At 39.9% G+C, this 26336-nt stretch overlaps 1 protein-coding gene across 5 annotated transcripts in view; it reads right to left on the reverse strand.

Annotated features, from left to right (window-relative positions):
• HSF2BP (heat shock transcription factor 2 binding protein) overlaps positions 1-26336 on the reverse strand; it is a 245728-nt gene that overhangs the window by 217138 nt on the left and 2254 nt on the right. For all 5 annotated transcript variants that reach the window (XM_077119017.1, XM_077119016.1, XM_077119014.1 and 2 more), the window contains one exon: positions 2203-2306. In XM_077119017.1, the coding sequence (XP_076975132.1) occupies positions 2203-2306 (104 nt within the window). The remainder of the gene's footprint in view (positions 1-2202; positions 2307-26336) is intronic.

The following is a 26336-nucleotide window of genomic DNA, read 5'->3' on the forward strand; positions in this document are numbered from 1 at the left end:
AACAATTGGTAGACCACATGCAAGTGAGTTTCTGGATTGTGCAGGTGCATGCCCTCAGAAAACCAGACAAGGGCAGGGCAAACCACAGATAAGCAAAAGTCAAGCCAAAATGTCTGATCCTCAAACAGAAGACAGTTTAACTCTGCACAAGAAATTAGCATTTGGTTCCAGGGTTCTAGGCCAGTATTAATTGATATTTACAAATACTTAGGAAAGCCAGGAGAGGCACTGAAGGAGCTCCTCAAGCCGAGACACAAAGTCACAGCATAGTCTTTCAAAAAGCAACTCAAATAGTCTCCAACAGTTCTGTCCATACCATGAAAGCTGGGCTTTTTGAAAGTTGAAAGCTGGGCTTTTTGAAAGTTCAAAGGTGGCATTACCAGGACTCATTCTTGGCCAGCTTCCTAACACCACAGAGCAGATATCAAGTCCAAACTTCCACCAATCCACTCAGTCATTGCTGGAAATACTTCAGCTGAGGTCACGGACAAGTAAACCGTCCTTGATCTCATGACCACTCTCTGGGGTACAGAGGGTGGCAATCACGCAGTGCTTCTTTGATTTTATTCCCTCTGTTTCCTGTTGATTTTACCCATAATGAGTACTTAATAGCAATCATCTAATTTGGGATCCTAGACCCTGGATTCTTTCCTGGTTCCTCAATTCTCAAATGAACACCCAGAGTTCTGCTTCATGAGCTGTCCAGACTTGGACAGAGACCACAGAAAAGCCCAGAGAAAGGCAGTCACCAGTTCTCCTTCACAGCAAGGGAAAAACAGAGGCCTGGTCTGAGCAAACTGGTAACAGGTTCCCTCTAGATGAAACTGGCATGACTACAGAGCAGGAAATTAACTGGAAATAGGAAATATTTTAAACTAAAATAGTCCCACATTTTAACTCAGGTCAACATATCAGGGAAATAACTCCTCAATAATTTGAAATTAATTTACCATGTTCATTTCATTCTTTTACACTGGCGTTTTTGGGGAATGGATTATTTTTAACCATGACATAAAATGCAAGCAAAATACTTTTTCCATGCCCATCCATTTGGAAAAAACAGGAAATCTCAGATACTGCTCAATTTAAGCTTCAACCTTAACAATAATATCTCCACAATTTAGGAAGGACAGGACAAATGGGTTGCCCGTTCAACATTTATTAAATTTCTTCATGCCTGTTGGCCAACTTCTTTCACACTACAGAAGAGTAAACCAATTGGTCAGCTGCCATCTGGTTTATCACAGTCTCAACAGAATTTGAGAAAACTAAACTTTCCAGGTGAGGTGAGGGGCATGGCGCATCTTGACCTGAACTCTTTCTCTCACCTCTCCTACTTCCTCAGCAGCAAATACACCAAATTCACCATTTCTGGAAAACCTCTACTGAAGCCCCAGACATTCAGAATTCCTTTCTGAGGAGAAAGCAGTAAGAGGCAGTAAGAAACCATGCTTGGCCCTTGGCTAGCACAGCCTTGGAGCCGTTCATTACGCCTCAGGCCAACACTGCCTGCTGTGGGGTGAGGGAACTGGGCTGAGAAGCAGGGAGGCCATGTGGTCAGTTGCACGGATGGTTGAATGCACCAAGCCAGCACACATCAGCACATGGCAGCTACTGTGAGCAGGAACACTGTTTCACTATTCAATAGCAAAAATACACCCAAGCCCCAGATTTAACGTGAAGCAGCAGAACAGTTCTAGTTTTATGAGAGGAAATCATTTAGGCCATACAAAAACTAAAAGTTAGTTTGTCATTTAAAAAAAACCTATCATATAGTCTCCCCTAATGTTAAAATACAATTGGTTATTTCAAAAATTTCAGTAGTCCCCCAAATTACTTATAAATGCTTCTGATTTAACCTATCCCCAATTACAAATCATCTTTGCCCTATGTTTTTTTGTCAGAATTCTTAATATATTATGAAACTTTATATTGCAGTGAGTTTTTAAATATAAAAATTAACAGGGACTATTAAAAGGTACCAAGAAAATAATCTCTACATTAAATGGTTATAAAATCCAACTATTCGATTGCTGTCCAATCCCTTCAGAATACATTAAAAAATACAATCTCTTCAGGCTTTAGGATTAGAAATAATTAAGGCTTACTGCTTATTCAAAATCAAAGACCATAAGCCAACACCACTTTCTGGCCATAACCATGAACCTGGCATTTTAAGAAATCTGTGTATAAGCATTATACCTTCTTCTCTCTCATGCTATCTGCTTGCACAGTTTCCAGGCGAGCTTTAAAGTGTTCACAATCCATTTTCAGCTGCTCTAATTCTTGCTCTTTCCTTTCCAGATCTAGAAGAAAGACATAAAAATACTCAAGATATTTCAAATCACTATTCTCTCCTAACCATCTATTTTGCCTAATCTTCTGTGAATAAAACCTGTATTGATTTCTGAGGGCACACTATTCTTATTTCTGATTTCTAACCAGTTTCTGAATAACCGATATTCTAAAAATCATGTTTTTCAAGTTCCTGCTTTAGCCCACAGCAGAAAGCAAACTTTTTTGTTGTTTTGTTCTGTGTTTTTAAGGCCTGACTTTATTGCCAAACTTGTAATCAAGGCGTTAAGCAAGTGTGTTAAATATTGAAACCTAAAATTGTGTGACTGCAACCCATACCAAACTCTGAAATCTGTTCTACAACTAATCGTTGCGCTGCACTTTGAAATTTATTGCTTTTTTGTATATATGTTATTTTTCACAAAAAAGTCAATTGTGATGGTAAAAAAATATTTACTCCTTCCAGCCTCCAATGTTCTGAAGCAGCTAGAAGGAAAAATCTGAGATGATGTTATGGTAGCCCATGACAAACTCTGGGATCTGTCCTGTAACTACTCACTGTAGAGTGCTTTAAAAACTATTGCTTTTTTCTTTCTTGTCTTTGTATATATGTTATATTACAATTTAAAAAGTTAAAATAAATAAATAAATAAAGCATTGAGAAGTCCAAATGTCTCATGGCACAGACTTGACCTTTCTCCCTAAAAAGCAGAAGGCAGTTCAGCAAGGAGACAGAGCCAAAGCTGATTCAGTCTCACCAAGAGGAGGCTGACTCAGTGGGAACAACTGCAGGAGGAGTTGAGGGAGGAGGGTAACAGCAGAGGCCAAGAGCAGAAAACGGCGCAGGGAAGGGGACCTTCCTACCCACCACATCTATGCAGCCAATGATTCAAACATCCAACAATACCAAAAGACATGCTTTTTGACAAATATGAGATCAAAAGTATTATCAATTCCAGATAAAAAATATTACCAAGCTACAGAAATGCTGGCATTCAAACAAAAATCGAAGAAATACATAATTCAAAATTGTAAGGGCATTGTTCTCAAGGGCTCGGCAATCACCAGTTTTCATACTAACATGCACCAAGATTTGGGGGGATCACAGGCTAAGAGTTGATGGGAGAACATTTCTGACTACACTAGCAGACTTGAGGACAGTGGCTCTCAAACATGTGTGCACAGCAGAATCACCCGGAATGTGTCAAGACCCAACTTACCCGTCCCCACCCTAGGGCTTCTGACTCAGGAGTGGAGGGTGGGCCTACAAACATGCATCTCTAACAAGTTCCCAGATGATGCAGAGGCTGCTGGTCCAGGGTCTCCACTTTGAAGATGACTGTTTTAGGATCACAGACTGGTCTCTCTTACACACAGAATGAAATGAACACACAACACACAACTGGCCACAATAAATGATGGAAGCCAGCCGCAGGCCTGTGAAACTGGAGGAGGGTGGCAGAGGAAGCCTCCAAAAGCAGACGCCTGGAAAACAGAACTTTACTCCACCCTAGAGGAGAAGAGGGTGCAGACCAGAGTGGGTGAACCTTTATAACCAAGGGGGAGTCCAAACAAGACAGAGTAAGGACCACCCACAGCTACAGGGCGTCCCAAAAGCTTTGGAGAGAAAAGCAAAGGTAGTCTCTCTTTTCTAGAGATCCTTTACCCTAGAAGGAAGATTAAAACCCAAGTAGAAGGAAGATTAGAATCCAAGAGTAAATATCCAGACTAGCTGGAGATTATGAATTTGACTGGCAAAGCTTCTCTTAAAATGTGTCCCTTAGAAACTAGGGTGAAATATTTTTCCTTAATCAGAGGTTGTTTTCTCTGCCCTTGAAAGATGTATTGTGCCACAACAAGACTTACCAGAATTCTTTATTTATCCCATTAATCCTGGCCATCCAAGAAATCAACCATCAATCAGGTGCTAGCCTTTGAAAAACTACACAGGCACCTCCTTGTAACAGTGTTGACAGCAAACATGTATTATTTATTATTTAATTATATGCACTCATAATTATGTATGAAATATGTACTCACATGACCATAGACAAAATGGAATGTACAAAGTGAAAAAAGGATGTAAGATAAAATTATTGGTGATTTAAAATTTCCCTTGCAGTTAACTCTTATTAAGCACATTTAAAAAGATAGGAAATTGTATCTCTATAAGCCATATTAATAAGCCATATTTATTTTGATCCCCCAAAATTCCCCGAGTTATCTTTCATTCTCATGGTTTCATAAGCTCCCGCTCTCTGCAGCCAGGCTAACGCAGCGTTAGACGCCCCACTCCCCAGCAGCCCACAGCTGGCAGAAGGCAGCCTGCAGGGCTGTACCCACCCAGCTCTCCCCAGACAGGCTCCTTCCCGCTGTGTGCGGCCGCCACCCTGTGGCCAGATGGGAGCACTGCCGCCTCCTGCCAAAACCCCCACCTCATGTTTTCAGTCTTTAACAACCCCAGGGGTTGGGGTTGCATCTGTCTTGTTCTCCAATACACTCTGGTGCCTGGAAGAGGATATGGTACTTGGTAGGCACTACACAATTATGTCCCCTGAATGAATTTCATTCTCTATATCCATCCCTCCTCAAACCTGCTGATCTTTGAGTAAAGTACACAGCCACTTTGGTTATCTTTATTTCTTGCTCTTTTACGATGAGTATATATTGTTTTTTGCAATTAAAAAAAAAAAACAGGGACAAAGAGAATATGGACAATAAATGATATATTATACATAGTCAAGACATGGTCTTCCCAGCCTTGGCATTAACTGGGCAGGGACTGTCACCAGCCCAGACTGTACTTCAGGGCTAATTCCAGCATTCAAGCACAGACACAGTCTAAATCCAGGCTAACTGAATGAAGGGTAACAAGGCTACAATGACCAACACATGGCAGGAATGGAAACCAAAGACCACCTCAACATCTCTGGCTCCTGAGATGACAACCTTTATTTCATATAGTTTAATAACACAAGAATGATGGTATCACCCCATCCTTGCTTTTCTTGCAGGCAGGACTGAGAGAGTTTTGCATAAAATCAGGGCTTCCAAAACACTCAAAACAGAAACATAAAAGGAATAAATTTCTCCTACCCTTTCCTTACCACATGACATACTAATAGCAATTGTTTTGTGGTAATATGAAAATATTTTTGGTTTTGATCAAATGAGCTAAGAAGAGTCTCATATCCCAAACAAGGTTTAATAACAATTAACTTTTACCTTTTTGTCACCCTCCAATAGGTTTAGAGAAGAAAGAATAAACTACAAAGAGATTCTGCCTCCTCTTTGAGGAGGTTTGGGTCCTATTCCAGTAATAACCTAGCGTTACATCACTTCTTCCGCATGTGCCAACCCACCCTACATGGGGTTAGCAAGACACAGTCAGTCTATCAGCCAGAAGCACCCCTCACCACAGTTTCCTGTGTCCAGGAGGATGCTGGATCCTTTCAGGTCCCCCAAAACTAATAGGGATGGGGGTTGAGAGCCCCAAAATTGAAGCATGCCCAGGTCTACGCCCCGTCCCAACTAATGATTCAAATAAGGTACATATTCTGAGAAATGCGGGCTTCAGGAAAGCTGATAATCCATCTTGATTCAGAGAGGTCCTGAGAAGGCAATCACACAAGCCCTAATAACATCCTGATGGACATGGTTTTGAGTGGAACCATCTCACAGGGCAGAGCAAGCAGCTTCTGCACTGCATCCTAGCATTCCCGTACCCTCTAAGCCAGGCAGGCGCAGAGCAGCTCAACCAATAAAACCACGGCATTCTCCATTTGAAAGCATATTAGGGCTTTCCCAGCTCTGCCCTCCAGCTTAAGCCCTCTCTACCTCCTCTGACCATCTCCTTGTCCAGCCCAATCCTTGTTCTCACTCCTCCATAAAGCCTTCTCTGCTCACTCTTCCCTCCTGGAATTCGACAGCCTTATCACAGTCATGTGGCATCTATGATACACTTCCCTTTGGGACAGTTACTGGGGTACAGCCTATTTTCCAGACCACTATGCTCCTGGGATTATGACCATCCTGCGTACTTTTCTGGATCCCTGTCAGTGTCAAGTACAGAGCTGTGAAGCCACGGGGTTGCATCGCAGGTCCCAACCTGAGGAGTGTGGACCCTTTAGCCTATCCAGTTCTGTCTGCAAATCCCATCTGCCCTGCTGCCTTTCTCAGTCCAGAGTCACGGGCATTGATTCAATGGCTGCTGCTTCTCACAGTGGCTCTGTGTTGTGGGGTACAGGATCCAACCACTCAAGCTTTCCTGCTGCACCCAAGACAAACACAGGGCCCCTGAAGGCTGAAGGGTGCAAACACTGCAGTACAGGGAAGCAGAAGCTGACAGGCTTTGGTCATGGTCTCTGACGTACCATTCTGGACCATCTATCCAGATGGTCACACAGTGACCTTCTCTCCCTTTTTTAATAGACAAGAGTAGACTCAACAAACGTCATCCCCAGGCTCTCAAATCTCAATTAATGTTAGAAAAATGATAAGGGCCCCACCCTCCACAAAGGACCCTCCTCCCAACACTTAAACCTACTGAAAAACAGAATGGTGCTACCCATGTCTTTAGGGAAATAGTCTGGTTTTAAACATACTTTCCAACTTGGTAAACCTCAATGATTCCCTTGAGGTATTAGTCAGAGGTGCCCAAAAAATAGTTGAAAAAGTGAATAAAATGAGATTACAGATTAAAAAAAAAAAACAAAAACAACCTCAACTAAAGAGCGCAAATGTTCTCGAAAACTTAACATCCATTCTAAGCTAGCCAAACAACACTTTGATTTGTCAAAATTGTCAAACAACCCCACAAGATGGGAGAGGAGAATGAAACCAGAAACCAGAATATGGAAAGAATATTTTTTCCTGCACTGGCAAACATTTGCTTCCAAAACCCCTTATTTTTTTCTAAGTCAAAGGACATCAGATTAAAACCATGAAAGATACAGAAAACGTGTGACTTACCGGAACGTGCCCATCCTGGCAAACTGAGGCACCGGGCACGACCGTGCAGCACTGACCTTCCACAGCTGCACACCCTGGTCCCTGGACTGACCGCAGACTATCAAAGAACAGGGTCAGGATGGAGAAGGAACATGCCCCTGGGGGAGCTTCATGAAAACAGAACCCTGGAGAGAGAAAGCTAGAAGACTTCGCCATGTTCACCACGAGCCTTTCTAGTTGAGAAACACCCTAAACGTCGCTGGCCTTCTTGAACCAAGGTATCTTTCCCTCGATACCTTAGATTGGACATTTCTACAGACTTGCTTTAGTTGGAACATCTTCACAGACTTAGTACTGTAAACTTGCAACTTAATAAATTCTCCTTTTTTTAAAGCCAAAAAAAATAACAGGGCCAGCTCTTCCCTCTCCTCTTATCCTCATATCCCCCAGCAGGGCTTGACAAATACCAAGCGTCAAGGAATAATTAGCTCATTATTCTGAATAAATTCATTAAAAGACAGGAAAGTCATACCAGTACAAAAAAACAACCACTATCAATACTACTTAAATGAATTGTTAAAATATTTCCCAAACCAAAGTTATGAGGAATTCTGCTTTTCGTTTATTGGCATATAAATGATTGGGAGGTCAGGAATGACACATTCACTTAAATAATTTTTATCTCCTTCCTCTCCCTCTTAACTTCTTCTCCACCTACTCTGTCCAAAAGCCCTTATCCCCACTCGCCATAGGCTGGGCAGCCTCCACAGGCCCTTCAAACCTGGTCTCCTTTCCCCTTTCCCACTCTCCCCACACACTGGGCAGCCCCCAGGGGCCCCTTCAGATTGCTGTTCCCCCAGTCCCAGTGGTTGATGTCTCTCATCCACACAATGAACCCCCTTGCCTGTGGCCTCCTGCTGCATTCAGAAAGTGGTTGACCCCAAAGGGGAGTGAAGGGCAGGAGAAGACTGAGTTTGGGGCACGTCTGCCCACTGCACCAGCCCTGCCAGGCCTCAGTCCACACCGATCCACTAGATGCTCCCTACCAAGCTAGCCCTGTTGCTGAGCCACTACCTCCTCTTGCTCCTCTAGCCCAGGGAAGGCAAAGCCGCCCCTCCTGCATTCCTGGATGCTTGGTTACCCCTCACCTTTGGAAATAATCTCCTAAGTAAGCTCCCTTGGTTGACCTCTTATGCTTCCTGCCAGGATAAATACATGACACACTCTGAAATTACCTAATCTGGGCTACAATAAGCTTTTTGGTCAAATTAAATACCTTCTTTTTGTTGTTCACTTTTTGTCAATCTTCATGATAATCTCTTTAGTTCCTATTTCTATGAGCCAAACTACTTCTTCTTTGAGCTCATACAGAAATAACCCTCCTCCTCATTAATTCCAAACTCTCAAGAAATTAAATTCAAGACACCCCAGTGTAATGCAGAGGTTTTCAAACCACACCACCAAGGGACTGAGAGGGCCTCTGAGTCACTTACACACCTGTGAACATCAGATTAGCATTTCCATAGTACAAGGATTTTTTAAACTTTACATTTGGAAATAATTTCAAAATTGCAAAAATCCGCATACATAAAAACAGTACAGAGAAGACCCATATATCCTTTACCCAGGTTTCACCCCATCTGTTCATCATTTGTTACACACAAACATGTATATACACACAATATATTTTTTTCTGAGTCACTGAGGGTGGTTACATATATCATGGCCCTTTACTCCTAAATTCAGTAAATATTTCCCAAGAATAGGGATAATGTCTCAGTCATCCACTGTATAGTTACCAACTTCAAGAAAATTAATATTGATATATTTTATCTAATCTACCACTGACATTCAAATTTGTGAAGTGATCCAAAGTTGCCCTTTACAGCACTTTTTTCCTTTGAATTCAAGATCCAGCCTAGGGTTAGATTCTGAATGTAGCTGTCCTTTAATCTGAAGCATTTCCATAGCCTGTCTTTTCATTTATGACACAATAACATATATTTAACAATTTAAATATCAAACCAATGCAGGTGGGAGGACTTTCATTTCCAGTGATGAGAGGGTAATGGATTGCTCTTCCCAACAATGACTAGAAAAGCTGAATTTAAAAAACGATTTGAAGGAGTGTGATGGTGGCTCAGTGGCAGAATTCTCGCCCGTCATGCCAGAGACCCGGGTTCGATTCCTAGAGCCTGCCCATGCAAAACAAACAAACAACGATCTGACGGCCTCCGAGCACTGCCCAGATGCCATGAGGACCAAGACCCAGAGTAAAGGGAACACCACTGAGGTGTGCCCTAACATTCTATCCCACTTTCCCTGAGGTGTCTGCTCACTCCAAAGCAGCAGAGCTAAGCAGGGTGTCTGATCCTTGGGCAGGGGAATGAAAACAAAGTCGACAGCTACCAGACAGCTAAGACTCCAAGGACCAGGATTCTGGAAAAAATGGGGAAAATGAGCTGACATCAGAGCCAGTTTCCCCTCAAGGCAGTCGGCAAGCTGTTAGTGGCACTGGAGAGGCTGAGGAAGCAAGGAGGGACTGGCTGAAAAGAGGCCACATTTCTAAGCAGAGCTATAGTCACATGGTGCTAGGGAGATAAAATTTGGACATCAGAGCCCACCAGGAAGTAAGGACTTCCGAGTAAAACATACAGATTAAAAATAAATAATGGGGGAACAAATGTTAAAATAAATTTATTAGGTTGATATGCTAGTGATCAATGAAAGGGAGGGGTAAGGGGTATGGTATGTATGAATTTTTTTGTTTTTTTTTTTAATTTCTTTTCCTGAATTGATGCAAATGTTCTAAGAAATGATTATGATGATGAATATACAACTATGTGATGACATTGTGAAGTACTGATTATATATGTGGAATGGAATGATCATATGGTAAGAATGTTTGCGTTTGTTTTATATTAAAAAAAATTTTATTAATTCATAAAAAAAAAAGGAAAGAAGGACTCTGGTAAACAACCTCAGATTGCAGGCAGATGCCCCTGAGGAATTAATATCCTAAGAGGAAGAATGCACTGGAAACCAATTGCTAGATTAAGACTGCAACAAGCCATGAACCAGTTCAACCCAACTGGCTTTAGGTGATTACTCTGACTCTTATTCTAACATAAGCCAGAAAAATAAATCCTCTGTAGAAAAATAACTCATCCATAGCCTCCATACATTTTCATAAAAATTTTTAAAATCCATTATTCAATTAAAAATCACCAGACCTTCTAAGAGGAAAACAACAGAAAGAAGCCCATGGGTGATCCAAATATTGGATTTCCCAGACACAGACTTTAACTTTAAAATGTTCCAGAAAATAGGTAACAAGAGAATTTCATCAGAGTATTAGAATTGATTTTAAAAACCAAATGGAAAATCAAAAGAAAAACTAAATTTAACAACACAAAAGATGGGTGTACAGCAATGTGGATGAAGAGGAAGATGGGATCAGGGATCTGGAAATAAATCAGCAGAAAATATACCAACTGGAGCCAATTTTTTTAAAAGGATAAAAATAAAGAATGTAAGACATGAAAGATGGTGTAAAAGTCTAATACCGTGATTGTAGGGTGTAACTAGAGAGGAAAAAGGGGTCAGAAGCAACAGCTGAAAGTATAACAGATGCATCCACACAGTAGAATATTATTTAGCAATAAAAAGATATGAGCTACCAAGCCACGAAAGCACATGGATGATTCTTAAATGCATACTGCTAAGGAAGAAACATATTTCTAGGTATGAAATGGCTACATGCTCTATGGTTCCAATTACATGACATTTCAGAAAAGGTTAAATTATAGACAGTAAAAAGGTCGGTGGTTGCCAGGGTTGGGGGAAGGAAGGTTGAATAGGTGAAGAACAGGGGAAAACAAATAGAACTTTACAACACAAAGTGAAAACCTTAATGTATCCAAACTTTAAAAAATCATTCAGGATGTCCAAGGATCCCAGGAAGGAATGAAAACCACAGAAGAGAATTTGACTGTATTACAAGCATACGAAACAACCTACTGAAGGAGAGAAGGGGGGGTGCGGACCTAAGTCACCCCGAAAGTCAGTGGAGTCTACAAGGATAAAGGCAAGAAGAAGTGTTCTGTAATCAATAAAGCTGTTTCCCTGGGGTATGGCTTAACAATTCTGGTACTGTTTTTCATGTAAACTGGAACTGAACAAGTACATAAATGGATGGCAGATGGTGGGAGCAGATTTCTCTCTGATGGAGGGAGAATTTACAGATAAGCAAGGGGAGGAAACCAGAGTGACACAAGTGGTAATGGATAAGAGGAACATCAAGATGAACTCATGCCTCCTTTAGTACAGATACAGATGGCTATGGAAAGAAATATTTACAGTTCAGTGTTTTGATTCTGGTTAGGATAAACACACAGATCTTGTGCTCTCTCAGCTGACTGGCACCCCCAGAACCCTTGATTCCCAATGCTGCTCATCCTCTAGTAAAAGGAACCAGGACTCCTTGGAGAAATGGCTGATTTTAAGACTGGGGCAGAAAATAAACAAGGCAAGCCAGGAGCCTCTTACAGTGTCAGAAGAAAGTGATCAAAAAAAAAAAAAACGTTGATGGAGGCATAGCAAAGGAAAAGGAACACACAGACAGAGCTCCCAGTGGGCAAAGCTGCAACAGTCTGATCAATAAGATAAAGTAGCCTTGGACTACACCCCAAAGTCAAATATAAATATCCATGAATCCACACTGATATAAATGACAATAAATAAATGAGGGAAAAAAGATGGAAGGAAATTTATAGCCTTAAATCCATTCATTAGAAAAGACGAGCAGCTGAAAATCAATAACCTAAGTACCCAATCAATAATCAGAAAAAGAACTGTGAAATAAATTCAAATAAAAGAAAATAAAAATCAAAGTAGACTGGAAGACCCAAAAATGTAAAGATAACAACTCTCCTCTAAAGTTAACTGTAGTTTCTCAACACAATCCCAAGAACCTAAATGGTTTTTGTGTGTGTGTGGAATTAATAAACTAGCTTTCAAATTTATATGAAAATAGAAAGTAACAAGAATAGCCAAGATAATCCTGAATAAGAACACCAAGGTTGAAGAAGTACACTACCAGGTATCAAGATGGCATTAAAAAGCTAAAGAAGTAGGGTAACTTTTCATAAATCTACAACTTTCAGAGGGTCCCTAAACCAGACAAGTCCTGAAACCCAGGAGGCCCAGCCTCTCCAGAACATCAGCTAGTTCCATATCCCTACCCCTTATTATCGATAACCCCTTCCAACACGAAAAAGTTAGAATGGCCATAGACCAAACACCCCTAAAGAGAGGGATAGAAAGATCAAAGGTGATGGTGGAGTTATACAGTGAACATAGGGTTTAACAAATGAGCATGACTGCTGAATTACTATACTGATATTTCTTTTAGTCTCCAGTGTCTAAGAGCAGCTAGAAGTAAAAATCTAAAATTGTGGAATTGTAACCCATACCAAACTCTGAAATCTGTTCTACAACTAATTGTTGTGCTAAATTTGTTGAAATTTATTGCTTTTTTGCATATATGTTATTTTTCACAAAAAAAGTGCTAATAAAAAACATATATATATTCCTTCTAACCTTCAATGCTCTCAAGCAGCTAGAAGAAAAATCTGAGATGATGTGTTTGGTAGCCCATGACAAACTCTGGGATCTGTCCTGTAACTACTTGTTGAAGAGTGTTTAGAAAACTATTGCTTTTTTCTTTCTTTGTATGTTATATTTACAATTTAAAAAGTCAAAAAAAAAAAAAAAGCTGAAGTTAAAAGTGATGGAATACTGGGTGGGCCATGGTGGCTCAGTGGCAGAGTTCTCGCCTGTGATGCTGGAGACCCGGGTTCGAGTCCTCATGCCTGCCCATGTTAAAAGAAAAAAAAAAGTATGGAATACTGATGTATGTATAAAGAGATGAACGAAACAAAGAATCCGAAATCAGACCTACACATACATGGCCACTTGACTTATTAGCTAACTCATAGATGACACTGTAGTACAGCAGAGAAAGAGTGCCTTTTCAATAAATGAAGAGTCAACGGGCCACATGTAGCGGGTGGCTGCTATATTGGACCACAAAGATTTCAAGTTTTCAACATCGCAGAAAGCGTGACTGAACAGCACTGATAAAGGCAAAATGCTGTATACAAATTTAAAATTAAACAAAATAGCTCTTTAACTGCTAAAAAAGACTATTAAACAATATATCTCCAGTATATCATGGCTACACCAGTTTATATTCATTGCTGAGATCTTTAATGAAAAAAACAAGGCCGCTTTACAATATTGACATTTTAAAATATTTAAATAAATTTTCTAATGTTTAAATGCACAGAAAATACAACTTTCACCTACTTTACATATTGAACTGTATTATATAAGATTTTGTTTAAAAAGAAGCAAACAAGATTCCTCCAATTAAAAAAACAAAATTTTGATACCCATTGATTTTGTAATCATCTCCTTACTGCCAGATGAAGAAAGCATAAGAGTAGATAAGACTTAAAGACAACTATATAAGATATAGCTTTTACAGTATGACAGGGTAATTGTGAAAACCTTGTGTCTGATGCTCCTTTTATCCAGGATATAGACAGATGGGTAAAAAAATATGCATAAAAATAAATAAATAATAGGGAGGATAAGGAGTAAAATAAATTGAGTAGATGGAACTACTACTGGTCAGTGAGAAGGAGGGGTAATGGAGATGGGATATATGAGTTTTTTCTTTTTATTTCTTTTTCTGGAGAGATGCAAATGCTCTAAAAATGACCATGGTGATGAATATACAACTACGTGATGACACTGTGAGCCACTGACTATATAAGTACAGACTTCGTGTGTGTGAACATTTGTCAATAAAAATATCTTCAAAAAAAAAAAGAGGGGAGAGGAGCCAACATGGCGGCTTAGTGAAGTGTGGGATTTAATTTATCCCCCAGAACAGCTACTAAATAGCGAGGAACAGTCGAGAACAACTGCTGGGGCCACATCACTGACCAGACACACAGCGTACCCCAGTCTGGACCAGCTGGACCAGCTGCAAGACCCCCCCAGAACCGTGAGTTTCCCAAGTTGCGGCAGTCAGTACCCCTCCCTCACAGGCTACTTCCTAGAGGGGAAAGGAAAGAGACTTTACTAGCAGCAGGGGTTGAGCCCAACCAAACGCCAAGTGTGGCATTAATTATCAAATTCTGACTACTAAAAATAGGCCCCCAGCTCAGCTGAAACTTGAATCAAAGAGGAGGTTGCTGATTTTTGCCTCGGCACCAAGGGGGCAGGGCTGACAGAAAAAGAAAAAAGAAGAAAAGAAACAGATTTTTTGTATCAGACAGCACATAATACTTCAAAACCTCTGGGCCCTGAAGTAAAGGAGGGGGCACATAGGATCTGAAGGTACGCAAAGCAACATACCAACTTATGCTCTTGATTGGCAAACCCGAGGAAAGGAGGTCCTGCTCTGAAAAAGACTTTTCTCCTTCTTTTTTGTGGCTGTGTATCTACAAAGGCCTGACTGCCTCTGGATTCAGCGGCAGGACTTCTCAGGCTGCTAATGCCCCAGGCATCGGCAGAAACAAGCTCTTTGAGGGCGTGTCTGGAGCCTGTGCCTTCCCCAGGGGAGGGGTGAAGCCCCACCCAGGTGGAATTCCTCCATCAAGGAATTCAGACACCAGGGCTTGGTAATTTGAAGCCATTAAAACCAGCCTACAACCTCTCCTCTGTCTCCACCATGCTCCCAGCAGGGAGAGTCTGCCAAAGCTAAACGTACCGCATCATCTTATGCTGCTGGGACCTGCAGTCAGACAAGCACCACATACAGGGCAGGATAAGAAAAACAGAGTCCAGAGACTTCACAGGAAAGTCATTCAACCTGCTGGGTCTCACCCTCAGGGAAAACCGACACAGGTGACTCTTTCCTCCTGATAGGAGGCCAGTTTGGTCTGGGAAAATCTGGCTAGGGTCTATAATACCTAAGTAGACCCTCCTAAGTGTGGGGGCGGGGGAAGCCACCACACAGGCAGGGCAAGAAACAAGAACTGGAAAATTCTGCTCAGTTAAACAAAATCTCAACTAATGGTCTAGAATAAGCTGAACTGAATGTCAAAGAACAGACAAACAACACAGTCATTCAGCAAGAAAATCCTAGGTAAAAGAAGTGAAAAAAATCTCCAGAATAAACTAATTAAGGTAATTAAATGCCTAGATGCCCACAAAAAATAACGAATCACACTAAGAAAATTGAAGATATGGCCCAAAGGAACAAACCAACAATTCAGATGAGAAACAAGAGTTGAAACAATTAATACAGAATGTTCAAACAAACATGGAAAATCTCATCAAAAATCAAATCAATGAACTGAGGAAGGATGTAAAGAAGGCAAGGAATAAACAAAAACAAGAAATAGAACTTCAGAAAAAACAAATCACAGAACTTGTGGGAATGAAAGGCACAGTAGAAGAGATGAAAAAAAACAATGGAAACCTACAATGTCAGATTTTAAGATCCAGAAGATAGGATTAGTGAACTGGAGGATGGAACATCTGAAATCTGAAAAGCAAAATAAAATATAGGGAAAAGAAAGGAAAAATATGAAGGGACTCAGGGAACTGAGTGACAACATGAAGGGCATGAATATATGTGTTGTGGGTGTCCAAGAAGGAGAATAGAAGGGAAAAGGAGGAGAAACACTAATGGAGGAAATTATCACTGAAAATTTCCCAACTCTTATGAAAGACCTAAAATTACAGATCCAAGAAGTGCAACATACCCCAAACAGAATAGATCCAAATAGATGTACTCCAAGACACTTACTAATCAGAACATCAGATGTCAAAGAGAAAGAGAGCATCTTGAAAGCAGCAAGAGAAAAGCAATTCATCACATGCAAGGGAAGCCCAATAAGATTATGTGTAGATTTCTCAGAAGAAACCATGGAGGGGAGAAGACAGTGGGATAATATATTTGAATTACTAAAAGAGAAAAACTGCCAACCAAGAATTCTATATCCAGTAAAACGGTCCTTCAAAAATGAGGGAGAAATTAAAACATTTTCAGACAAAAAATCACTGAGAGAATTTGTGACCAAGAGATTGGCTCTGCAAGAAATACTAAAGGGAGCACTAGAAGCAGATACAAAAAGACAGGAGAGAGAGGTGTGGAGCACAGTGTAGAAATGAAGACTATCAGTAAAGGTAAAAAGAAAAAAATTAGATATGACATATAAAATCCAGAAGGAAAAACGGTAGAAGAAAGTACTACCAGTTCAGTAATAACACTAAAAGTTGATGGATTAAACTCCCCAATCAAAAGACACAGACTGGCAGAATGGATTAAAAAACAGGACCCATCTCTATGCTGTCTACAGGAAACACATCTTAGACCCAAGGATAAACATAAGTTGAAAGTGAAAGGTTGGGAAAAGATATTTCATGCAAATAACAATCAGAAAAGAGCAGGATTAGCTATACTAATATCCAACAAATTAGACTTCAAATGTAAAACAGTTAAAAGAGATGAAGAAGGACACTAGGTATTAATAAAAGGAACAATTCAACAAGAGACATAACAATCATAAGTATTTATGCACTGAGCCAGAATGCTCCAAAATACATGAGGCAAACTGAGAAGAGAAACATACACATCTACCATAATAGTTGGAGACTTCAATTCCACACTCTCATCAATAGACAAGAACATCTGGACAGAGGATCAATAAAGAAACAGAGAATTTGAAAATACAATAAATGAGGTAGACTTAACAGACATTTATAGAACATTATACCCCACAACAGCAAGATACCCCTTCTTCTCAAGTGCCTATGGATCATTTTCAAGGACAGACCATATGCTGGGTCACAAAGCAAGTCTCAATAAATTTAAAAAGATTGAAATCACACAAAACACTTTCTCAGATCATAAAAGAATGAAGTTGGAAATCAATAATAGGCAGAGGGCCAGAAAATTCACAAATATATGGAGGTTCAACAACACACTCTTAAACAACCAGTGGGTCAAGGAAGAAACTACAAGAGAAATCAAATCAGTAAATATCTCAGGCAAATGAAAATGAAAACACATCAAAATTTATGGGCTGCAGCAAAGGCACTGCTAAGAGGAAAATTTATTGCCCTAAATGCCTATATCAAAAAAGAAGGGCAAAAATTGAGGAATTAACTGTCCACTTGGAAGAAGTAGAGAAAGAATAGCAAATTAACCCCAAAGCAAGCAAAAGGAAAGAAATAATGGAAGATTAGAGCAGAAATAAATCAAATTGAGAACATGAAAACAATTGAGAAAATCAACAAAACCAGAAGTAGGTTCTATAAGAAAATCAATAAGATTGATGGACCCTCAGTGAGGATGACAAAAAGGAGAGAGAGGATGCAAATAAATAAAATCAGAAATGGAAGAGAAGACATAATCACTGACCCCGCAGAAATAAAGGAAGTAATGAGAGGATACTATGAACAACTTTATGCTAATAAACTTGACAATGTAGATGAAATGGACAACTTTCTAGAAAGGTATGAACAACTAACATCGACTCGAGAAGAAATAGACAACCTCAACAAACCAATCACAAGTAAAGAAATTAAGTCACTCATTAAGAAGCTCCGCAAAAAGAAAACTCCAGGACCAGATGCTTCACATGTGAATTCTACCAAACATTCCAAAAAGAATTAATATCAATCCTGCTCAAACTTTTCAAAAAAATTGAAGAGGAGGGAAAGCTACCTAACTCATTCTACAAAGCCAACATCACCCTCATACCAAAGCCAGACAAAGATATTACAAAATAAGAAAACTACAGACCAATCTCTCTAATGAGTATAGATATAAAAATCCTAACAAAATTCTAGCAATTTGAATCCAGCAGCACATTAAAAGAATTATACACCATGACCAAGTAGGATTCATCCCAGGTATGCAAGGATGGTACAACATAAGAAAATCAACTACTGTAAAACATCATATCAACAAATCAAAGAACAAAAACCACCTGATCATCTCGATTATGCAGAAAAGGCATTTGACAAAATTCAATATCCTTTCCTGTTGAAAACACTTCAAAGCATAGGAATAGAAAGGAACTTCCTCAACACGATAAAGGGAATACATAAAAAATCTACAGTTAACATTATCCTCAATGGGGAAAACCTGAAAACTTTCCCCCTAAGATCAGGAACAAGACAAGGATACCCACTATCACCACTGTTATTCAACACTGTGTTGGAAGTTCTAGCCAGAGCAATTAGACAAGAAAAAGAAATACAAGGCATCAAAATTGGAAAGGAAAAAGTAAAACTCTCACTGTTTGCAGATGATATGATACTATATATCAAAAACCCCGCAAAATCCAAAGCAATTCTACTAGAGCTAATAAATGAGTACAGGAAAGTGGCAGGTTAAAAAATCAACATTCAAAAATAGGTAGTGTTTCGATACACTAGTAATGAACAATCTGAGGGGGAACTCAAGAAAAGAATTCCATTTACAATTGCAACCAAAAGAATAAAATATTTAGGAATAAATTTAACTAAAGAGACAAAAGACCTATACAAAGAAAACTACAAGAAATTGTCAAAAGAAATCACAGAAGACCTAAACATAATGGAAGGGCATACCATGTTCATGGATTGGAAGACAAAATATATTTAAGATGTCAATTCTACCTAAATTGATTTACAGATTCAATGCAATACCAATTAAAATCCCAAGAACTTATTTTCAGAAATAGAAAAACCAATAACTAAATTTATCTGGAAGGGCAGGGTGCCCCTAATAGCCATAAGTATCCTGAGGAAAAAAAAATGAAGTCTGAAGTCTCACACTACTGGACTTTAAGGCGTACTATGAAGCTACTGTGGTCAAAACAGCATGGTACTGGCATAAAGATAGATATACTGAACAACAGAATAGAACAGAATGTTCAGATATACTTCCTCTCATCTATGGACAATTAATCTTTGATAAGGCAGTCAAGCCAACTCACCTGGGATAGAAGAGTCTCTTCAATAAATGGTGCCTAGAGAACTGGATATCCATATGCAAAAGGATGAAAGAGGATCCATATCTCACTCTCTATACAAAAATTAACTCAAAATGGATCAAAGACCTAAACATTAGATCTAAGACCATAAAACTATTGGAAGAAAATGTAGGGAATTATAAATCTTATAGGAGGCAGTTTAGTAGACCTTACACCCAAAACAAGAGCACTGAAAAAGGAAAGAAATAAATGGGAACTCCTCAAAATTAAACACTTTTGCACATCAAAGAACTTCCTCAAGAAAGTAAAAAGACAGCATACCCAATGGGGGACAATATTTGGAAATGATATATCAGATAAAGGTCTAGGAACCAGAATTTATAAAGAGATTGTTCAACTCAACAACAAAAAGACAGCCAACCCAATTACAAAATGGGCAAACAACCTGAACAGACACTTCTCAGAAGAGGAAATACAAATGGCCAAAAGACACATGAAAAGATACTCAGCTTCCCTGGCCTTCAGAAAAATACAAATCAAAACCACAATGAAATATCATCTCACACCCACCAGAATGGCCATTATCAATAAAACAGAAAATGACAAGTGCTGCAGAGGATGTGGAGAAAAAGGCACACTTATCCATTGTTGGTGGGAAAATGGTACAACTGCTGTGGAAGGCAGTTTGGAGGGTCCTCAAAAAACTAAATATAGAATTGCCATATGACCCAGCAATACCATTGCTAGGTATCTACTCAGAGGACATGAGGGCAAGGACACAAATGGACATTTGCACACCAATGTTTATAGCAGCATTATTTACAATTGCAAAGAGAAAGAAACAGCCAAAATGTTCATCAACAGACGAGTGGTTAAACAAACTGTATCATACACATACGACGGAATATCATGCAGCCGTAAGACAGAATAAAGTTATGAAGTATGTAACAATATGGATGGACCTTAAGAACATTATGCTGAGTGGCATTACCCCGAAACAAAAGGACAAATACTATATGGTCTCACTGACATGAACATTAGTGAATAAACTTGGAGAATTCCACTGGTAACAGAGATCATCAGAAGATAGAAATAGGGTAAGATAATTGGGTAATTGGAGCTAAAGAGATACAGATTGTGCAACAGGACTGAATGTAAAAACTCAGAAATGGATAGCACAATACCACCTAACTGTAATACAATTATGTTAAAATACTGAATGAAGCTGAATGTGAGAATGATAGAGGGAGGAGGGCTGGAGGTACAAATGAATCAGAATGAAAGATAGACGATAAAGACTGAGATGGTATACTTTAGGAATGTCTAGAGTGTATAATGACAGTGACTAAATGTACAAATTTAAAAAATGTTTTTGTATGAGGAAGAACAAAGGAATGTCATTACTACAGGGTATTGAAAACAGATGGTAATTAATATTTTAAAATTGTAACTTATGTGTGAAACTAAAGCAAAAAAATGTTTATTTGGTACAAAATTTATATTTTGACTAGTGCATTTCCTAATATGACTTATATAGACAGCTTAATTGAACACCTTAAGTACATGGAACCTTGAGTAGGGCAGGGAATTTTGTTGGTTTGTCCAGAGTGATGCCTGATAAATCTCAGAGTGATTTGAACAGTGAATAAAAATGCATTTGCAAAGTCCCTTTGGGAGAATGGTGAGAACAGGGGAAAATTCAACTTTACCCAAGTTGAATTCTTCATATTCTCACAATCAGTGTGGACAATCAAAGCTATAGGCTGAGCCCCCAGTCTTGGGGTTTGTTCATATGAAACTTAATCCCACAAAGGATAGGTCAAACCTACTTAAAATCAGGCCTAAGAGTCACCTCCAAGAGAACGTCTTTTGTTGTTCAGATGTGGCCTCTCTCTCCAGCCAACAAAACAAGCAAACTCACCACCCTCCCTGTCTACGTGGACATGACTCCCAAGGGTGTGCACCTTCCTGGCAACGTGGGACAGATATCCTGGAATGACCTGAGACTCAGCATCAAGGGATTGAGAAAAATCCTAGAATGAGCTGAGACTCAGCATCAACAGATTGAGAAAATCTTCTCAACCAGAACCGGGAAGAGTGAAATGAGACAAAGTGTCAATGGCTGAGAGATTCCAGAGTCGAGAGGTTATCCTGGAGGTTATTCTTATGCATTAAGTAGATATCACCTTGTTGTTCAAGATGTAGCAGAGAGGCTGGAAGGAACTCTCTGAAAATGTAGAGCTGTGTTCCAGTAGCCATGCTTCTTGAAGATGACTGTATAATGATATAGCTTTCACAATGTGACCGTCTGATTGTGAAAACCTTATGTCTGATGAGCCTTTCATCTACCTTGTCAACAGACAAATAGAACATATGGAATAAAAATAAATAATAGGGGGAACAAATGTTAAAATAAATTTAGTTTGAAATGCTAGTGATCAATGAAAGGGAGGGATAAGGGGTATGTTATGTATAAATTTTTTTCTGTTTTCGTTTTCTTTTTCTGAATAGATGCAAGTGTTCCAAGAAATGATCATGATGATGAATATGCAACTATGTGATGATATTGTGAATTACTGATTATATATGTAGAATGGAATGATCAAAATAGGAATGTTTGCGTTTGCTTGGTGTTTCTTGGTATTTAAAAGAATTTTTTTTTAAATTAGCCTAAGAGTAACCCTCAAGAGAACCTCTTTTGTTGCTTAGATTTGGCCCCTTTGTCCAGCCAACACAACAAGCAAACTCACCAGCCTCCTCCTGTCTAGGTGGGACATGACTCCAAGGGATGTGGACCTTCCTGGCAAAGTCGGACAGAAATCCTAGAATGAGCTGGGACTCAGCATGAAGAAATTGAGAAAATCTTCTCGACTAAAAGGGGGAAGAGCTAAATGACACAAAATAAAGTGTCAATGGCTGAGAGATTCCAGAGTCGAGAGGTTATCCTGGAGGTTATTTCAACACATTAAATAGTTATCACCTTGTTAGTCAAGATGTAATGGAGAGGCTGGAGGGAACTGCCTGAAAATGCAGAGCTGTATTCCAGTAGCCATGTTCTTGAAGATAATTGTATAATGATATAGCTTTCGCAGTGTGACTATGTGATTGTGAAAACTTTGTGTCTCATGCTCCTTTCATCTACGGTATAGACAGATGAGTAAAAAACATGGATTTACTTTTAATCCATGTTTAAAAGTAAATAATAGGGGGAATAAATGTTAAAATAAATTGAGTAGATGGAAATACTAGTAGGCAATGAGAGGGAGGGGTAAGGGGTATGGCATGTATGAGTTTTTTCTTTTTTATTTCTTTTTCTGGAGTGATGCAAATGATCATGATGATGAATATGCAACTATGTGATGATATTGTGAATTACTGATTACATATGTAGAACGGAATGATCATAAGTTAAGAATGTTTCTTTGTTGTTATATCTTTAAAAAAAATTAATAAATTAATAAAAAAAGAAAGTAGATTAGAGGTTACAAGGTGCTAGGAGTGGAAAAAGAAAAGATAGACACTAAAGGACAAATACTGAATGATATCACTTAAATGAACTAACAAGAGCATGCAAATTCAAAGACAGAGAAGGTAGAGCCAGGGATAGGGTAGAGGTGGAGAATAGGGAGTTAATGCTGACTGGGTACAGAGTTTCTGCTTGTGGTAATGGAAAAGTTTTGGTAATGTTTGATGGTGATCGTGGCACAACATTGTGAATGTGACAAATGTCACTGAATTGCATACTTGAAAGTGGCTGATATGGGAAATTTTGTGTTGCATATGTGCTATAACAATAAAAGGATTTTTAAAAGTTATTTAAAAAAAAAAAAAAGAGGATGAGAGGAAATCAAGAGGGAGCCTAGCTTTCACTGAGCACCAACAGGCCCTGCTTCACCAACAATATCCCAGGTAAGCCTGAGTACACTAGAGCTATCCCCATTTCATAGGAAAAAGAAAAAAACAAAACAGAAACTGAGGATTACATGGATTAAAAAAAAAGGGAAGAACCAGAATTCAACTCTTCCTTCAAACCCCCACACCCTTCCCACAAAATGACAGTTTGAGCCAGAATCAAAGCTAAATTTGAGTATGAGCCAGAATCAAAGCTAAATTTGAGTATTTCTTTCATTATTTGTTCAAGTGGTTTATCCTGCCATCTGAGAAGGTACTATTTACTGAGAACTCACCATGAGCCAGGTCTTGAGCCAAATGCTTTACAAATACTATCTCATTTTAAACCTTGCCACATCCTAGGAGTTCAGCAATACTGTCCGCATGTTACAGACCAGGAAATGTATTGAGATGTTGTATTTGCAGTTAGTTCATTGAGCTAACACGTGCTACAGGAAACTTGTTGGTAAGCGAAAGGAGGGATTAAAGGGCACCGGGGTGGTTGAAGGACGTTTCTCTGCGAACTTTGTAGTTGGCTTGAGTCTTGAATCACACTTGTTTTTCTGGCCCAAAACAAGGCTTCCTGTGGCCCCTTTCCCCTAATTTTGGCTCTTGTGGGTTTACCACATTGGTGACTCAGATAAAAAAACGAGGAAAACAAACATTTCCCTCTTTTTCCTTCTATTAGACCTAGACTTGACAGCCCTCCCTGGGCCTTTTAGGAGCCTGTCTTTCTAGACCACCCCAGGAGCCATGCTCTGAGAATGGGTATTCCACAGAAAGAATCCACAGCTCACATGTGGCAGCAAGAGACGTTCGGCACGATGAGTTTTCTACACTTCCTCAGCCCTGTGGCCAGTACGCTTCTTGGATTTGACCAGTATCAAAACTGCTTTTGCTTCTTGAGGTTGGTGTGTGCCAGGTCCAGACCAGATTTGAGAAGTTTATTTTAGAGTGTTGATGTCCATCTATTTGGCTGGCCTGGATGGGCTCCAGCTATCAAGTAACTTATAAGATAGCCAGAAAATTTCAGTTGATATAATAAATACCAGGGAGTAACTGGGGCTTGATCTGACTCTAGCACAAATAATTACTTTTGGGAAACTTAGGCAAGATAGGTGATAGAATTTGGAGTAGTACCAATGAGGATATTGCCCAATATTCATTAGGGAATAAATGAACATCAAAGAGAGATGCATGGTTCATTAAAAAAACAAAAGAGAAGATGTTTTAGACTAGGGTGATGGCATGCATGCAAGCTGCAAATGGGAGTGAGGAAAACCTGATTGGGGATTGATAACCTCAGTTTTTGCTTGATCTGTGGAACAAGGATTAGGGTGTGACAGACTGCGGACTGTCAATGTGAGCTGTTTGTAGAGGACAGAATAATTACAGAATAGACATTTTTAAATTCCAGATGAGAAGCAATGGGAAGTTACCATATGGGAATGACATAAAACCAAGAGAGTACAAAGAAAGTATGGTGTCCTCCAGGACCAAATATTTAGCAAAGAGGCCTGCTCTGTGCTACACACATAGGCAAGCACAGGGGCCCCGCCTCAACTCCCCACCTAAAGGGTGCTAAGAAGTGAAGGGTAAACCAGCAATGGAACTGAGAAGGAATGGCCAGGAAGTGCACCAGTGGGAAAGAGGTGACACCATGGAGGGGCAGGTTGGGCAGCCGGCCAAGGTCTCCTCAGCTAACTATGAACAGGTTACCAGAGATTGCTTTGTGGTTCTCACTTTCACAAGCATCACAATTTGACGTGGGAAAGGACTGATCTCCAATAAACTGACTCATCATAACCAACATGAGACCCTCACATATTTTTCAGAATATCAATGTATTGATTTACAGTAAGAAATATAACCAACCGGCAGGCCGATATACTCTGCTCACTGGCCAGCAGTTTCCTTTCCCAAAGACAAACATGGATTGAAGAGGTATGCTCGGATGGTTGATGTGGTAAGCATGGCAACAGCACAAAGGCAGCTGAGAAGCCAAGGACTTGGAGCTGTGGAAACCAGTGAGACAGAGCACATCAGTCAGGGTGCCAGCATGAAGGAGAAATCAAAGAAAAAAAGAAAGATTAAAGTCCCAGATATCAAGGGACTTTAATGAAAAAACTTACTGAGGGAGAGCAGATAAAAGTCCCAAGAAGGGATGGTAAAAACAGCCCCACAACTGAAGGAGCAAGGGGAGAAAACAGTCCTGGAGGCCAGCGAGAGTTGGGACAAGAGAGGAGGTCACTGAGTGGTAGACACAGATGAGGAGGGATGAAACTATGCCAGAGGAGAGCAGCAATGCAGGGAGGGTGTGGGGGAGGAGATGCCCCCACCACTCTCTCCTCTCACTGATAGGTTTCACTGGCTGGCCCTCTGGCAGGCAGTAAGGGAGCCACAGAACACCTCAGTGCAGAGAAGGAGAGAAAGGATCCCAGGACTTCAAAGAGAATATAAACAGGGCATGACTACAGAAACTGTGAACAGTCTCTCTTCTAACTGGATATGACTGCCCCATTGACCAGATAGTTACACAAACCAGAAACTTACGTTCTTGAGTCTGGACCCAAGAACTTTCCTGCGTAACTTCCTGTCTGGACTAGTGCTAGCAACACTACCTCAGCCTCCTGGATGTACCTTTCTAAGGCCTCACAGCGATGGCTGTCAAATACAGTCTGGCCAATTAGCCTTAATCACTGAAGACAGACTTCATGGTAATGCAGCTTAATGAGGCAAGTGCTGAATCCATCCAGAGGACCTCCAGGCATCTGAACCAGCCCCTGCACTGGTGTCTGATACAATGGCTCAGCTCAGATCTCCAAAGTCTGATGAATAAGTCCCACCAAACCTGAAATGAAAGCAGTGCTAGAAACAAACCCATCTGTCAACCTAAAGAACCTAGGGAAGTGAACACACATTCAGCCACCTCTGCAGACACATTCAGCTCCAGGCAAGCTTTCCACCATGACAAGATCCTTCACTAACCCAAACGTGGACTTAATCTTCAGAGCAGACCTCTTTAATAATCAAAAGTATAAAATTCTCCCACCATGGAAGAGAATGAGAAGCTAGTAAGAGATACTCCAGAGAGCTGGCCACCCTCACACCAACTCACCCATGTCCAAGTAATTCATTCGAGGCCACCTGCCCTTTTTATGTCTTATCTGAATCCCCAATTTAATTATATAACCT

Source organism: Tamandua tetradactyla, chromosome 10, assembly GCF_023851605.1.
Source record: "Tamandua tetradactyla isolate mTamTet1 chromosome 10, mTamTet1.pri, whole genome shotgun sequence".
NCBI lineage: Eukaryota > Metazoa > Chordata > Mammalia > Pilosa > Myrmecophagidae > Tamandua > Tamandua tetradactyla.